We start from the raw sequence: 16,579 nt of genomic DNA on the forward strand, positions 1-16,579 counted from the left end.
CTGGTCCCCAGCCTGTGGCACATGTTGGTGGCAGGCAGTTCCATCGGCTCTGTTGCATGTTAGGTGCTTAATAATAATACATGGAGATATACCTATCTCCTAGAACTGGAAGGGACCCTGAAAGGTCATTGAGTCCAGTCCCCTGCCTTCACTAGCAGGACCAAGTACTGACTTTTGCCCCAGATCCCTAAGTGGCCCCCTCCAGGATTGAACTCACAATCCTGGGTTTAGTAGGCCAATGCTCAAACCACTGAGCTATTCCCCACCCCATCAGCTTCCTTCAGCCCCTCACTCCTTTTCCACCCTGAGTTCCCATCCTGTGCAGCAGGCACAGCCACAGCCCAGATTTACAGGGCCCTCCTGGGTGGCTGCCCCCCACCCAAGACCTCCCCCGCTCCCCCCCTTTACCAGACGCACGGGTCTCACCATGCCCAGCGCCTACCCAGGCTCCACGGGCTGTGCGAACTCCACTGGGAGCCTCCGCGGCAGCCTCCCTCCACCCCCTGGCGGCTCCTCGGGGCGGCAGCACCAGCCTCTGCCGCCTGGCGGGGGCGATCCCCTCTGGGCTCCAGCTGCCCAGAGCGCTGGGGGCGCTGCTGCGGTGGCCGGGGCTATACCCCAGTTGCTCTCCCTGGCGGCCCCGGCGAAGGGCGTCGGGCTCCGGCTGGGTCTTGTTCTGCGCCGCGTGTTGCTGGCCGCAGGCGGCGGCGGGTGGCGGGGGTGACGGTCCCGGCCGCAGGCTGGGAGGTTGAGGTTGGGGCTCGACGCTCAGGGAGGCTGCCCCGAGAGAGGCGAATGGCGACCCCGGGAAGAGGGAGGGCTGCGGCTACGGCAGTCCAAGCAGGGGGAATTCACCCCGAGCCATGCCCAGGAGGGTGCAGCGGGTGACAGGCTGCCAGAGCACATCCCTCCCCGCCCAGCGCGGCACAGAGAGCCTGGGGACCCAGACAAACCCTGCCCGAAATCCTAGACAACGCCGAGCTAGAGAACCGCTGGGGGGGAGGCGCCGATCGGCAGCGAGCGGCCAGGGGGAGCGGAGATGGTCAGGGCTCATCTAGCAACCAAGTCACGTCTTTTTTTGTTGTTGAGGGCAAAGGGGAGAGAGGCGCCATGCTCGGGCTGTGCTGGGAACTAATGTGATACCTAGTGAAGATGGCGTATATACAGGTAGGTCTGAACAGCACTGGGGAGGTAATGTCCTCTTTGCCGGGGTGGGGACCCGGGGACCACAGGGGAACCTGGTCTGCTCTAACCTGGGTTAGCACTCAGCTCAATTTACTGGTTGCATGTTCATCCAGCCCAGGCTAGTGATTCCCTCTCCCGCTTAACGGTAAACTTGGGTGTGTGAGTTAGTTAGTTGCCGAGAAGGTGAAGCTCTCAAGTGACATACCCAACCTGACGGGTTAGTGGTTCGGCTTTTTGCATTTGTTTAATAGCAGCAGTCAGCCAATGCATCTTGATTCAGACCAGAACTGTGGGTTGTTGGAAACACTTTGTGGAGTACTACAGGAGAAGGGTTTGGGGGAGTAGTATGTGTGATTGGAACTCACCTTGTTCTTAAGAATGAAGCTGAACATCCCCTTTTGTGCGTGTTTGTGTGAACGTGTGTGTTTGTGCATCCGACTGATGGTGTACGTATGGGACTGACTGTGTTTGTGCCTGTGGGGCTGGGGGTGTTGTACGTAGGCGTGCTTATGTTTGTGTGTGTGCATGGGATTGTGCACGGTCTGTGCGTGTAAATGTCAGTATATATGTGAGTTCTTGTGTGAGTGTGTGTGTGAGAGGTTTGTGATGCCATAGTGCAGAGTTGCATATACCGGGCACAAAGAGAAGCAGAGCAACAGTTTTTGCAGCTGCCTCTGCTGCTGTTCTGTTGCACGTTCAGGGATCCAGCTGTTGACTGTGTGTTCCATGTCTAGGACTGAATTCAGAGTGGGAGCAAGAGCGGGCAGGGAGACGGGAGTAGGAGCAGCCAGGGGTGCTTTACCAAGTCCTCCCCCATTCATCCAGCTGGCGTTACCATGGATGCTTCTCCCGAGTTGAGCTTAGGTGGCTGCTGCTGAGGGAGGAGGACTAGGCAGGGCAGCCTCTGGAAGGGGCCTGAGAGGCTCAGGAATCAGCCAGCCAGAAGGTCATGAAAGGGCACAGAGCTTCCCCCAGGGTGTGAGATGACCTTGCTATTCACACCCTGCAGTCCTGTGAACCACCAGCAGGGATGGGAAGTGCCCCTCACACTGTCACGTGGACCCTTGAGAACGGAGACTCCGGAACCCCACCTACATGAGACACCCCCCTACCGTGGAAGCCTAGAAATGGGGGCTTCCACACATATGGGAATCCCTTCAGAGATTGAAACTGAGGCCCCTCACACCAATAAAGGGACCTGCTATGGACACAGACACAGGGACCCTCACCCCAATGTGATATACTGACATATTACCACCAACTATGAACTTCAAAACAGGGGCCCACTCAACTTGCCCCAGGCCATGAAAACAACACTCACTTAAAGCTGTCCTTACTTTGAGGGGCTCTTGAAAGCTAGATGGGCAGGGAGCCCTGAACCCCTAGATTTATAACTACTCTCAGCCTGGCCTGTCCCTTGTGTAATTGTGCCAGGGTAGAAGGAGCTCTTTGGTGGATAGGCTGTTGTATACGAGACCCTAATGCTATAAACTGGGTCCATGGTGCATAATTCAAAATGTAATTTGACCTGCTCCCCAGAATGAGTTTTGATACCCATGGTTTTATGGTTTAAAAATTCCTGGAAGATGTTAGCCAGGAAATCTGGCTTCTTATCTGAGCTCTGACAATGACTCGGTTTGGTTCTCCACTGCCTTGCACAGTCACTGACAATGACATCTGTGCACAGTGGATGTAAAATGCTGTTGGGTAAGTCATCCTCTCTGTGACTCAGTTTCGCATCTCTGAAATGACAATAGTGACCTACTTCCCGGGGATGTACTGACTGCAAATTAGTTTAAAAGTGCTTTGAGATCCTGGGATGAAAGATACTATGATGATCCAAACCACAATGAAGTCAGTAGGGATCTTTGCATTGATTTCTGTGGGCTTTAGGTCAGGCTTTGTGTGTGTGAAGCATTACGATTTATTATTTCAAAAGTACATAAGTGACTTAGGAGCACAAGGCTCATTGGCTTTCATTGGGAGTTGTGTTCCTAAGTCAGGCTCCTTTGAAAATTCCACCCTTAATGTTCTTAGCCCCATATCTGTAATATCAATGGTGTAGTACTGGACTCCTGTCATCCCCAAGTGACCAAAGTGTACAGAAGCAGAGGGGACATGTATATGCCCATACATGCATGTATGTACATATATTCATGCTAGAAAAAGCGAGCCCCGGCTCTGCAATATCACCCACCTAAAAAACTCTTGATCTGGAGGATGCAGGGAACTGCTAAGCACAGCAGCATATGGGGCACAGGAAGTGTAACGGTAAAGATAGCAAAACAGCCCCACGTATGGCAGATCCTGGAAACCAAGGTATCAAGGAACAGCTGTCAGCCAGGTCATCAAGTAGCAAGGACTATGCAGGCGCCCTAGGCCACAATACACATACTGTGTGTTGTTTTGTGATGGGGGTTTGTTCATGGCACCAGGACTCCCAAATGGATTATGCTCCTGGGTTGAAGAGTTGATCTTGAATTTGCAGATCTGGTACAATAAGCCTAGGCTCAGCAGCAGTGGCTCGAGTGGTATTCCTTTTGCATTCCCAGTGGAGTAGGCCAATCTCATGGTAGACCCAGTCTGCCTATATGTGCTGGGTTTGTTATAGTGTCTATGGTCTTAAACTCCAACTGAGCTTACCCAGCACCTGCTGGCTATCACATCATTTGTACTCTATAAACCTTTGTCATTCCCCCAGAACTAGCCCCCCTGCTGCATGTGACTGGCATGGACACAGACAGCTGTTCGTGTTTGCTTTTATTTCATGGATCTGTGCATTTATGTATTTTATGGCACTGGCTGTTCATTTGCTTCTGCTGTGCTATGGTGATTAGTTCCTGCCTGTTGTCTCTGTCATCACTCCTGTGTTCCCGGCTAGGGTTTCTGGGGGAGCTGGATTGAGCACACAGACAGGATGGAACTCCACTTACTTTATGATAGAGTCTGTGGGTAGCATTGCTCATGTTCGTGGGGTGCTGGCTGCCCAAGGACCTATTTTATTGTAAAGCAGATCTAAGTTGTTTTACTTGATGCTTCTCTTGCACAACTGATACATTTTAGCCAGGAGGATTGTCTGATGCAGGCCTGCCTAGAGTTACCACACCCCACTCCCTATCGCCACATGGCCTTTTCTCACAGTACATGCTGGGCTGTTTGGCTGCACGGCATGAATCCAATGGACTCGTCTTAATGCAGCGTAGGCATTTTAGTGCAGGCTTGGAATATGCCACACCAGTTTTGGGTGGAATTTAGTGTGTAAATTGGGGGATGACAGAACCCTGGGGTTTTTAAAAATGATTTTTGGGGTGTAGCCATATCAAAATACAGCACTTTTGTCCTTGCAATCCTTACCTCATACAGGTGGCGGTATTTTCACTAAGCAATGGTCTGTGAGAACGTGACGATGGATGTTTGTGCTAAAATGCTTTCTATGGAAGCCTTTGTAGAGCTAAATTTCATCTAATCTAATCTAGTTCCTTTTTAAAAAGTTGTATTGTCTATGTTTTCCATAGAGAATTTAGCCAATAGAAGCGGTATACTTTTGGGAGCGCAAGCCCCTTAAGGAAACCATCTTTAAAGGAAGGCACATGAGACAGAAAACTACTAGATATGAGCAGGGGTTAAAGATAGCAAAACAATCACAGTAGAGATCCAAACTTTTTTAAATGAGATTTTTTAGTGAATTTTGGTGAATTCGGTGCTCATGAAAGTAAAGGTGCTAATAGTGCTAGTTACAGCAGGAATAGCACAAAGTGAATAAGAGTGGAAGGATGGTGCGATTAAAGCACTAGATTGTAACGTGGGAGATTTGGGTTCTGTTCCTGGCTCTGTCACACACTTCTTGTGTGACCTTGGGCAAGTCACTTCAGCTCAAATTTTCAAAAGTGGTCAGTGATCTTGGGTGACTCAAGTTTTGAGCACTCTCCTTGGGACACCTTGGGACTGATTGTTCCAATACTGAGGACCCACCACCCCAGTGAAAGACAACGGGAGTTAAAGGTGCTCAGTATCTCTGAAAAATCAGGCACCGGGTGTCTTGAGTTGGGCACACAGAAATGGGAGTACTCAAAATTAGTGTCCACTTCTGAAAGTGTTGGTCTTAATATCTCTGGAGTTGCAACCATTTTTGCCAGAACTGAACTGAGACCAAGGTCTCTATTACCAGGAGCTTGTAGTGTATCTATGACCTGGATGTGGTTTGCTACTGATGCAGTAAATAGTTGTAGAAATCAAGTAATTTCCTAGGGACATACGAAGAGTGTGGTTGCACATGATGTCTCTTGGGAGGGCGATGGTAGCAAAAGCAATACATACGTTTCTTTTGCTGTAAACAGGGGTGAGAGTGGTGAGATCCTCCTAGGGAAGGGTGAGCAGCAGGAAGGGAAGGGGAGAAGAAGACATTGTTGCTCCCTCAGGAGATTCTTCCCCTTCCCCTAAAATTAAGTAGGACAAGCTTGGGAAATAGCATGTCCTGAGAAATTAAAGAAATTGTTCTCTGGCCGGTGCTAATTTAGAGTTATTTGAGCATTGCTAAACTGGTTTTGTCTTTTTCATTTTATTCCCCTTTGCTCCATCATGGATATCTAAAAGGACAGTTGGAACCGATAAATGAGGTGAGTTAATCTGATGATTCATTCCCTATTCTGTCTCATCTCGTCATCCAGAGGAGATTGTCCTGCATTTTCTGAATCTTTTCTAATGCCGTAGGTATAGATGGTACGCCAGATTCCTTGCTTTGTGGCTTTTCTGATTTCTGGGGTTCATTTATAGAAAAACGAATTTTTTTGAATAGCAGGAAAATTCAGTTTTTTTACAGATGTGGAATAAAAATGTGTTTTACTATCAATCTGCTACTGTCCTTCTCTGCAGCCCTGTGCTCCCGGGGAAGGCCTCCCAGTGAGTGCCGACTGTCTCCCTATACAGACAGTGTTGAACACTGCAAATATGATACAGTTCAAGAATTTCTGGTACAATTATAAAAAGCCTATTCTCAAATTTTGACTTTGTGAGGGTTTCATAATGCATTCTGGGTTTTCACCTACCACTGAGAACAGATAGCTAGAATCTGTGTGTCTGTGTCCTATGTACTGCTCTGCAAGCCTTCTTACAAACACTTTTTTCTCCCCCCCCTTACCTGGGAAAGGTGGGTAGGGGTGGATGGGGAATGAGCAGAACCCTGGCTTCATGCCTCCTCCCCTCTCTCTCCCGTGCACCAGCAAGCTGAGTTTAGAGGGATAGTTATTTGTTGTTGATATAAGACACCAGCAAGTTTATACCCTCTTGAAGCAAGGGAGAGAAGGAAGGGAACTGTGGCTTCTTCTGACACAGTTCCTTTCTTGGGATGCACTCCCCCTTGCTATAAATGTATACACTTCGCCTGTGTATATTTATTTATAACATTATAACATAACATATATAATATAATAAATATACACAGGCGAAGTGTATACATTAGTCTGTGTACATTATTACATATTATGTGTGTGCATGTAATAAATGTAATAGCACTGTTAGATAGTTACTACTGCCACCATACAAAATTCTGTTCTCAAGGGTACTTCTATACTTACTGAGGGCAAATAATGTTTTTTTAAAAAAAATCATTAGCTTTTTCAATAAATTAATTATCATAGTAAGAGTCAGGCAAGATTTTGTACCTAGGCTGATACATTTTGCTGACAAATTTGAGGCTGTAATACTGCATGTATGGAGCATATGAATATCATATGGTTACATGCATACAGTATTAAAATACATTCATATTGTTGCGTTAGGTTTTTTCAGCTGTGCAACAACTTGTGAAATTAAATTGAGGTTTTGCCTAATCTTTAGTTTTTTCTTCTCTCTGCCATGCATTTGTTGATATATTAGTTTGTTAATGTGAATGAAATAATGAGCATGTTTCTGCTCTAGCATATTGTTATGCCATAGTGTTTTGTAAATCGCTCTCTCGCCCACGTACATAATAATGCTATAAAAGAAAATACCTGCAGTGAATGTTTATTTCCCTGCCTAGTTATGGCTTCAGTGAGATTGTGCCAGTAACTGCACGGCACTTGTCTGTTTATATAAATAGAATAAATAGAGTTCCAAATGTTCTGCTGCAGAGACACAAACATAAATACAGCGGAGTGTTATTTCTCACCAATGATCTACTGGTTGTAATCTTATTCTTTGGTTTCCAATGGCCTCAGGGTCTGCTCTCTAGACTCTCGGATCTCTTGCTGTGCAGATGGACTTGTAGAAATTGTTGTCAGAAGTGTTTTGACTGTAGCTGTTGTCAGTCGAGCGAAGATGAAGTTGAAATCCTGGGACCTTTTCCTGCACAGACGCCAGCCTGGCTGTAAGTTTAGATGTGCATATTAAGCAAATGTTATCTCCAGTGTATAGCAGCGTGACAAAGGTAATGTTATTTTGGCTGTGGTGAGGGCATAAACATGAGGCCATAAGAATCCAAAAATGCCACACACCTGGCTAATGGCATACATACAATAAGAGATTGGTGGGAAGAGTCGGTGTTAGGAGTGGAAACAGTGTATATAACTATATAAACAGTGCATATAACTGCGGTAAAGCTAAACAACGTGTCCTGCTAATTCAGGTAGCTGGAGTCTTTGAAATATAGCTATCCCAATGCTTAAGTCAGAAACTATCCTGCAAGCCAACACAGCAAGTTGGTAATTGGCCTAGCTTTGTATTCCATGCTGAGAACAATACATTTCATTTGAAGTCTTGTTGAATCTCTAAATTGGACTATGTTATTTTGAGCACTTTAGCCCTCTGATTGCTGTAATTTTCCAGGCTGCCAGTCAAGTGACTATGTAGGAGGATCTATATTTATTATTATTATTATTATTACTTAGAACATGCACTGTAGTTTATGAACACATAACAGACAAGGTTCCTACCAGAGGAGCTTATGATCTACCTTAACCACAGACATATGCGATACACCAGTTAACTGTTCAGACAAAGAGGGATTCAGGCACAGGCCCTAATTCAGCAATTTGTTGCATGTCGGTGGATCCCTGTACCCATGCAGAGCCCCACGGAAAATGGCTGAAATAACCCTTAACTTTAGCTATTTCCAGGATAAATCTGTATTCTTAGGAGGGCTTAGGGTTGGTTGTAAGATATTATTCTAGGCAGAAAGATTGCATACAAGCAGCACTTAGTGAAACTAAACAATATCTACTAGAATGTTTTGAGGATTATAAGAGTAAGAAATAGATACTGAACTTATTAACGTTATTCTAATTTAACTGGGCTAAAGGGGGGAACTTTCAAAAACACCAAGGTGACTTAAGAGAACATATCCCCTAGAAAAACTGAATTTCTAATGGGATTTGTGTTCCTGTGTCACTTAAGTGCTTTTAAAATCTGATCCTAAAACAACAACATCAAAGCAGTTTACAAGGGAGGCCAGTATTGTTATCCCCATTTTGCAGCTGGGGAAACTGAGGCACTGAGCGGCAAAGTGACTTATCCAAGGTCACCCAGCAGGCCACTGGCAGAGCAGGAGCCTTAGTGCCAGTCCAGTGCTTTATCTGCAAGGCCACACTGCCTCCCATAGAACCAGAGTAGTTGACACTCAAGGGTTAAATGTGCAATGTGTTTCTGAAACCACAACAGGTGAGGTGCCCCCTTAATTGCTTCCCTAATGCATCACATTTTGCTGTGTTGCTGGAGGATAGATAGGAAGACACGTGATCAGTATCATCCTCCCCTGGGAGCTTCCTTGCTTTCATTTTTTTTCCTGCCAGATCTATCAGGTTTGTGTGTAAACGGTATATAAAATTCATCCTTTTCTGTTTGAATTACAGCATCTTGTTTATTGTTTTGAATTAGTGTAGAAAGAAGGTGAGGTTAGCAGTAGAGCTTTATAGCGGTTCTTAAACAGGGAGCCGTTTTTTAAGGGTCAGAATTATGCTTAGAAACTCATTTATCTGCAGCTAATGGGAATTGGAAATAAAATCAATGCTAAATAAGGAAACATCGTGTGCAGGTGAACAAAATGATGAGACAGCTTTATTGGACTTAGAAAGATACGCTGCAGAAATGATCGAGTACTTGGGGACAAGTGGCTAGGCTTGATAGGGGCTCCAGGAAGGGGTGGGGTAGAAGAAATCTTCACTTGATCTGTGGAGTGGCAGGCCCTGAGTAAGGTTGCCAGGCGTCCTGTTTTCGACTGGAATGCCCGGTTGAAAAGGGACCCTGGTGGTTCTGGTCAGCACCGCCGAACGGGCTGTTAAAAGTCTGTTCAGCAGTGCTGCAGGTCTAAGGCAGGCTAATCCCTTCATGTCCTGGCACTGCGCTGCACCCCGGAAACAGCCAGCAGGTCCGGCTCGTAGGCAGGGGGCCATGGGGCTCTGCATGCTGCCCCCACTCCGAGCACTGGCTCCGCACTCCCATTGGCTGGGAACTGCGGCCACTGGGAGTTGGGGAGGCAGTGCCTGTGGGCGAGAGCAGTGTGCGGAGCCTCTTGGCCCCCTGACTAGGAGCCAGACCTGCTGGTCTCTTCCGGGGTACAGCGCGGAGCCTGGACAGGCAGGGAGCCTGCCTTAGCCCAGCTGCGCCCCTGACTGGGAGCTGCCCGAGGTAAGCCCATGCCCCAACCCCGAGTCCCAACTTCCTGCCCCAACCCTGAGCCCCCCGCTCCCAAACCCGGAGCAAACAGAATGTTGGGAATCATTAAGAAAGGGATAGATCAGTGGTTCCCAAACTTGTTCCGCCACTTGTGCAGGGAAAACCCCTGGTGGGCCGGGCTGGTTTGTTTACCTGCCACATCCGCAGGTTTGGCCGATCGCGGCTCCCAGTGGCTGCGGTTCGCTGCTCCAGGCCAGTGGGGGCTGCAGGAAGCTGCGTGGGCCGAGGGACGTACTGGCTGCTGCTTCCAGCAGCTCCCATTGGCCTGGAGCAGCAAACTGCGGCCACTGGGAGCCGCGATCGGCCGGACCTGTTCTGTTCATTCCCTCTGGGGCACCTGGCATTAGCCACTGTCGGTAGACAGGATACTGGGCTAGATGAACCTTTGGTCTGACCCAGTATGGCCATTTTTATGTTCTCCTGCACCCTAAACCCCTCATCCCCAGCCCCACCCCAGAGCTTGTACCCCCAGCTGGAGCCCTCACCCTTCCCTGCACCCTAACCCCCTGCCCCCCCCAGAGTCTCCTCTCACACCCTGAACCCCTCATTTCTGGCCCCACTCTGGAGTCCGCACCCCCAGTTGGAGTCCTCACCCCCCCCACACCCCTGCCCCAGCCCAGTGACAGTGAGTGAGGATTGGAGAGACTGAGCCACCAAGGGAGGGGGAATGTAGTGAGTGGGGGGTGGGGCTTTGGGGAAGGGGCGGGCTAGGGTGTTCGGTTTTGTGTGATTAGAAAGTTGGCAACTCTAGCCCTGAGGCAGTAATTCCAACCATCTCTGAGTCTCCCCTGTGGCCACTGGGGCTGTGTAGTGGTAGATCACCACCTTTGGGTCTCTGTTCCTTCTCTGTCCCCCCACCCCGCTAACCCATCTGTGTGGTGATTCTTCAGTTCCTTTGGGGAGCTGGACTTTGCAATGTGCAGCTGATGTGGACCCCCTTTGTGGGCTCCAGAAGTATTCCCTTCCACCTGCGTCTTGGATCCGCACCAGTTCCGCTGCCTCTAGGATCCCTCCTGGTTAACTTTTGCAATAAATCATAGTGAAAAAAGTTATATTAAAGGACCCTGTTCTGCAATCCTTTCTTATGCTGTGTTACATATAGTCAGACCAGCAGCCTCTAGGGACTATCAAAGTCATCAGCTCTCATGATATTTTCACAAATCTTACAAGTTTAGGGTTTGTTTTGTTTTGTTTCTTTAAAGATTTTTGTCTCTAGAATCTGGGCAGCAAACTGCTTCAAAATGGCTGCTGTCTCCCATTACTTTTCATATGATTGAATCCAAGATGCCCTCAGCTAAAATGGCATCTTCTGTTTCCTGTATGTAGCCCAGGCAAGAGATAGTGAGGGGATAGGGGAATGTATGGTGGTAGCAGCTGACTTTATCCAAGGAATATGGAGGGAGGGAGGCTGAGAGATAGACTGTAAAGGAAAACGGGCGCAGGGAAGGAGATTTGGGGGTATGCTAATATGGGGGAGATGCTGGGAGAATATGGGTGACTGAGGGGAAAGGGAGAGAATATATGTATAGGGGGTAAGGAGACTGAGAGAGGAGGGCTGGAAAGATGGAGAGGAGAATGGAGAGGGACAGAATGACACCTCAGGAGATAGAAGGGAGAAGTGATGCCTTTTGCCTGGTCTTGTTGTTGTTTTGGGTGCAGGGAGGTGGGGAGGTTTCTAAATGTTTGGAGTTTGCAGTACTGCACTCATCACGTGAGTAAGTGCTACTCGGCCTGAGTAAGAGTTGCAGAATTGGGCTGTGCATGAGCTATTTTAATGTGTATATGTATTTCAAAACTGCTCCGAGGTCTGGTTACACTAATTGTTTTTGCATGGTAGATGTTCCCATACTGTAGTGCTGGGCAGCAGTATAACACCCTGAATTAGGACCTGGATTTAAAAAGATCCACATTCTGCCTCAATGCATTGAGTTTGGGGAACAAGTAAATTTCTTGAGTTGCCCCTTCTCCCCCTGAAAAGTATCTAAAAATGCCTAAGGGCTCACAACTAAGAGCATCCAATCCTCCGCTCCTTGTCCACCTGACATGGCCATTGCTGTCATATGGGGTGTGCTTTCCCCCCCACCCAGTCCTTCTCATGGTCTCTAGATGAATGGGAGCAATCTTGTTAATGTCTGCGTCGAGCCTCCATTCTTTGTATCTGCAGCATTCCCATAGTCAGTAGTAGAAGCTCTGGGTATGCTAGGGAAGCAGGATTGGGCCCAACTGCTGTGAAATTAAGTAATTTCTTTCAGTAGATGTTGACTTTTCACGCTTCCTGAATTTTTACAGCACCCTACAACGTCAATGTTAAAAGAAGTATGTTTATCTTGCTGAAGCAAATCTAATTGTATTGACTTGCACACATGGCAAATCCTTATTGTGATTTCATCATGATTGTTTGCTTCCTAGCCTTAGCAAAAAAATTGGCAAGGAATTGGGGTGCTTGTCAGCTCTGCATATTATGAAATCTCCTACATAAAAACTCGAAGATAAATACTGTGTGTTCTGCAAGGTTAAACTGAAATTAGAGCTCAATTCTCCTTAACAAAGGTTCTGATTAAATATGAACAGAGCTATTCCAAACACAGCCATATTCCAAACACAGCCAAAGTTTATTTGAGGAAAAATTATTGTGGTTCAGTAGCAATTTCCCTGCAAAGGGTCACCTGCTTGTTACTTAGTTAATTCACTATTATGTTTAGCATGTGTAGAATATCCTTAATGATTTTTTTTCTGATTCTTTTTGCCCCTGCTTTGCCCCCATTCTGTAGGCTTAATTTGCAGGCATGTGAATCATAATAAGTACATTCAAATCCTCAAATCTGTGTCTTGGCATGAAAAGCAGACTTTTATGCTCCTAAGTATTGATTTTTATATCCAGTTGAAGGATTTAAGCAACTGCGTTTGAAAGCTGGGTATTGTCAGTCCATTTAATGTATGTTTTTAATTTGCTATCAAAAATCTATTAAATATCAATGGACTGTGAAGCTCAGGTGGGTTCAGATCTCCAAGCACCACAAGATCCAGATCTGAACTTCTTCCCCCAAACTTGGGGGAGAGGTAGTTTCAGATCTGGAATTCCATTTTTAGTCTATTCCTAAGTTTGGTTTTAGATTTTTGAGTTTACTACTTGCTACAGAATATCGGTAACAGCCTAGTTTCATCAGTAGTTTGTGAGGCAAATGATTCAACATATTTATTTTATACCTGACATAGCCAGAAATATAGAAAGAGTGAATGAGGAGCAAAACTCAAGCACTGCTTCTATCTGATTTGCTTATTTCATGCTGAACTTTGGCTGTGCCCAGTTTCTATTTTCTGAGAGTTCTTTTGTCTTGTGGCTTAACCAGAAAAGTGTATTTTATCTTGGTACACTACAAAGAATGAAATACTGTTTTAAAAAAAAAAAGGTGAGATTCTGATCTCAATTATGTCAGTATAAAATTGTTCTTCCATTGACTTCACTGGACTTTTTCCAGACTGTCACCAGTGCAACTGACATCAGAATCTTGAACTATAGATTTTTGTTCCTGTCTGCTCTTGCTCTTCTTTGAGGGGAACTTAAGAGGTTCTGATTTGTTCTGTTTAATGTGAGTTGCTGCAATTTGTGGGCGGCTGAGATTTTCACTGAACTTAATTTAAATCTTCTACATAAAGTAACAAGGGGATTGCTTGTGGACTTTTGTATGATCCCATTCTCATAATCACTTTGTGCATTTTAAACCTTCACAAAGTTTCAGTGAGGGGCGTGTAACCTTTCTTGCTTATTTAAATTCTCCCACAACTAAAACAAGATATAGCAGAATTATTGTCCTATCCAGTTATGCAAAAGAGTGAATAAAAAGAGGACAGGAACTGCTTAAAAGGTATGTCAACAAATCCTGCTTTACAGGGCCACATTTCCAAACTTTATGGCTCATTTACTACCATATATTAATATTAAACATGATGTGAGAAGATTGATCATGGTTATTTCCCATGCTATTCATAGTGTGACTATCCAATCCTAATGAAAGCCATAATTCCAGCACTATACCCTAAATATACAGCAGTAAGTAATGGTATAAATATTTTCACTACATATATCAATAATGCTGCAAGGTCTGTATTGCATGGATGTATTTGAAACATGAGCATATCTATATAGATGTGTGTTAAAGTGCCTACTGGTGTATATCCTTGCTGTTGCTAGTAAGCTTCATTACATTTTAAGAAGTCTGAAAGACAAAATAAAGGATAGAGAATCCATGCTTTGTAGGGCCTTGAAACCACAGAGTTCAGCACTCTTCTGTTTTCCAGCTAGATCTGAAGATGAGCTCTAGCATCCATGATATTCATCCAGGGTTCAATCTAAAGTATCAGAGAAGAGGGCTTTTTATCCTGTTCGTTATGTGTACAGTACACTTACTGGATTCAGACATCCAGAGGTCTTTCATTTTCACAGGATAAGCAATCAAAATGAGGACAAAGACGGAGACTCTGATAACACAACCAGCGAGCCACCTCCAACTCCTCAAGACTCTTCTCCTGACAGAAGGCGATCATCTTCAGATACATCACGGTCCACTTACAGCCTCACAAGGCGGATTTCAAGTAAGGCTGTCAGCCATACAAAATTAACGTAATTTCCCAAAGCTTAGGTTAGTGCCAACTTTTAGAGAGAGATCCAAGTCAAGCCTAAGGTATGTTGATTAAAATCTTAAACTGTTCCACAAAGAGACTGTGAAAGGGGCCAAACTTATATTTTTGCTAAAGGATGAATGTGACAGAATCACAGAGTTAGACGGGGGCAGGGGTGAGAAATCTATTTGATGTTTTCACTTAACGATTAACTAGTTATGATATTATTGTTTATTTTATTATTTGTGTTGCAATAGCCCCTAAGGCCCCAGTCATGGGCCAGGACTTCATTGTGCTGGGTTTTATATGAACAGAACAAAAAGACCGACTGTAAGAGCTGTGGGGCAGAGACTAAGTTGGGATGTAATAAGATCTTTCCAGTTACCGACATTGCTATTTGTATGTTTCTTTTGCCTAGGTCTAGAATCAAGAAGGCCAAGTTCTCCACTAATTGACATTAAACCTATTGAGTTTGGAATCATAGGAGCTAAAAAAGAAATAGTTCAGCCAACTATCCTGAGAAAAACATATACTCCAGATGACTATTTTAGAAAATTCGAACCAAGACTCTACTCTCTTGACTCTAATAGTGATGACATGGACTCCTTGACAGACGAGGAAATCTTATCGAAGTATCAACTGGGCATGCTGCATTTTAGCACACAGTATGATCTGTTGCATAATTATCTAATAGTGAGGGTAATTGAGGCTAGAGATCTGCCTCCTCCAATTTCATATGATGGTTCAAGACAAGATATGGCTCATTCCAACCCTTATGTCAAGATCTGCCTCCTTCCAGATCAGAAGAACTCCAAGCAGACAGGAGTAAAACGCAAAACCCAGAACCCAGTGTTTGAGGAGAGATACACCTTTGAAATCCCATTTTTAGAAGCCCAAAGAAGAACTCTACTTTTAACCATAGTGGATTTTGACAAATTCTCACGCCACTGTGTCATAGGCAAAGTGTCAATGCCTTTAAGTGAAGTTGACCTTGTGAAGGGTGGACATTGGTGGAAGGCCCTTGTTCCCAGTTCGCAGGTAATGGAATTTATCAGACGGTTATAATGTAATATTTCTACTTTGTTTTTGTGGTTCCTTTGCTTGTTTGGGGTTAATGAGAGGTTTTTAAATAGCCATGATCATTCATGGCTATTCAAGCACCTTCTAGATTGAAAAGGCATTGGATCTGATTCTAGTCTTGCTTATACCTGTATTACACTGGTGTAAATTCAGTGACATTCTTCTTGATTTACATTGGTGTAAGACAGACCTGAACCAGGCCCACCATTGTGGCTTTAAAGGAACAACATCATAAAGGAGATGAAATTAGAAAGACCTTCTATTGTGCATAATGGAAACTGCTGGAAATTGCTTTGTGAATCTGCAACTTCTGGGAGAGCCTTTCTTGCAGATGCAGGTTCATGGACAAATCCTTCCCTGCAGTGGGCTGTGCTCGCTGTCACTGTAGGGCAGTGGTGGGTAATCCGCTGGCAGACCGCCAGTTTGTTTACATTTGCCCGTCCGCCCGCAGCTCCCAGTGGCCGCAGTTAGCCGTTCCCGGCCAATGGGAGCTGCGGGAAGCGGCACGGGCCACAGGGATGTGCTGGCTGCCGCTTCCCACAGCTCCCCTTGGCTGGAAATGGCGAATCGTGGCCACTGGGAGCTGCGGGTGGCTGTGCAAATGTAAACAAACTGTCTTGAGTCCCGCCAGCAGATTACCCTGATGGGCTGTAGGTTGCCCACTACTGCTGTAGGGAGTTTATCCAGACTAGAAAAGCAGTACTATGATCATGAAAACAGAACGATGCTTGGGGTAGGTGTGTCTGTTTTGCCATTGATATCTGCACAGTTAGTTTGTGAGCAAATACATAAGAGACTGGTCCTCTTTGAGACATCTTGGTAGTCCAATTGTCAGAGGATTCTTCTTGTGTTTCTGTACAGACCTATCTAGAAACATGTGGCCAAATATTGGTGAGGGTGAATTTATTTTCATTGCATCTGTTGACGGAAGTTGAATGTGCAGCGTATTTGATTGGATTGTAATGACTCTTTGCACATGTGCAATGTTCTAATCTTCTCTCTGGGCTAGCCCCTGCCCTCTGATGTGTTGAGGGGGAAGATGGTG

The 16,579-nt window shown here is 45.6% G+C and overlaps 1 protein-coding gene across 1 annotated transcript in view; it reads left to right on the top strand.

The window, feature by feature from the left end:
* Positions 1-787: 787 nt before the first annotated feature.
* Positions 788-16,579, top strand: part of SYT17 (synaptotagmin 17) — a 72,460-nt gene continuing 56,668 nt past the window's right edge. Inside the window, exons 1-5 of the mRNA XM_024204703.1 lie at positions 788-1,167; positions 5,784-5,801; positions 7,383-7,531; positions 14,279-14,427; positions 14,873-15,492. Coding sequence (XP_024060471.1) covers positions 1,153-1,167; positions 5,784-5,801; positions 7,383-7,531; positions 14,279-14,427; positions 14,873-15,492 — 951 coding nt within the window. The 5' untranslated portion in view covers positions 788-1,152. The remainder of the gene's footprint in view (positions 1,168-5,783; positions 5,802-7,382; positions 7,532-14,278; positions 14,428-14,872; positions 15,493-16,579) is intronic.

The sequence above is a fragment of the Terrapene carolina genome, unplaced genomic scaffold (assembly GCF_002925995.2).
Source record: "Terrapene carolina triunguis isolate 2854851 unplaced genomic scaffold, T_m_triunguis-2.0 Scaffold93, whole genome shotgun sequence".
In the NCBI taxonomy this organism is placed as follows: domain Eukaryota; kingdom Metazoa; phylum Chordata; order Testudines; family Emydidae; genus Terrapene; species Terrapene triunguis.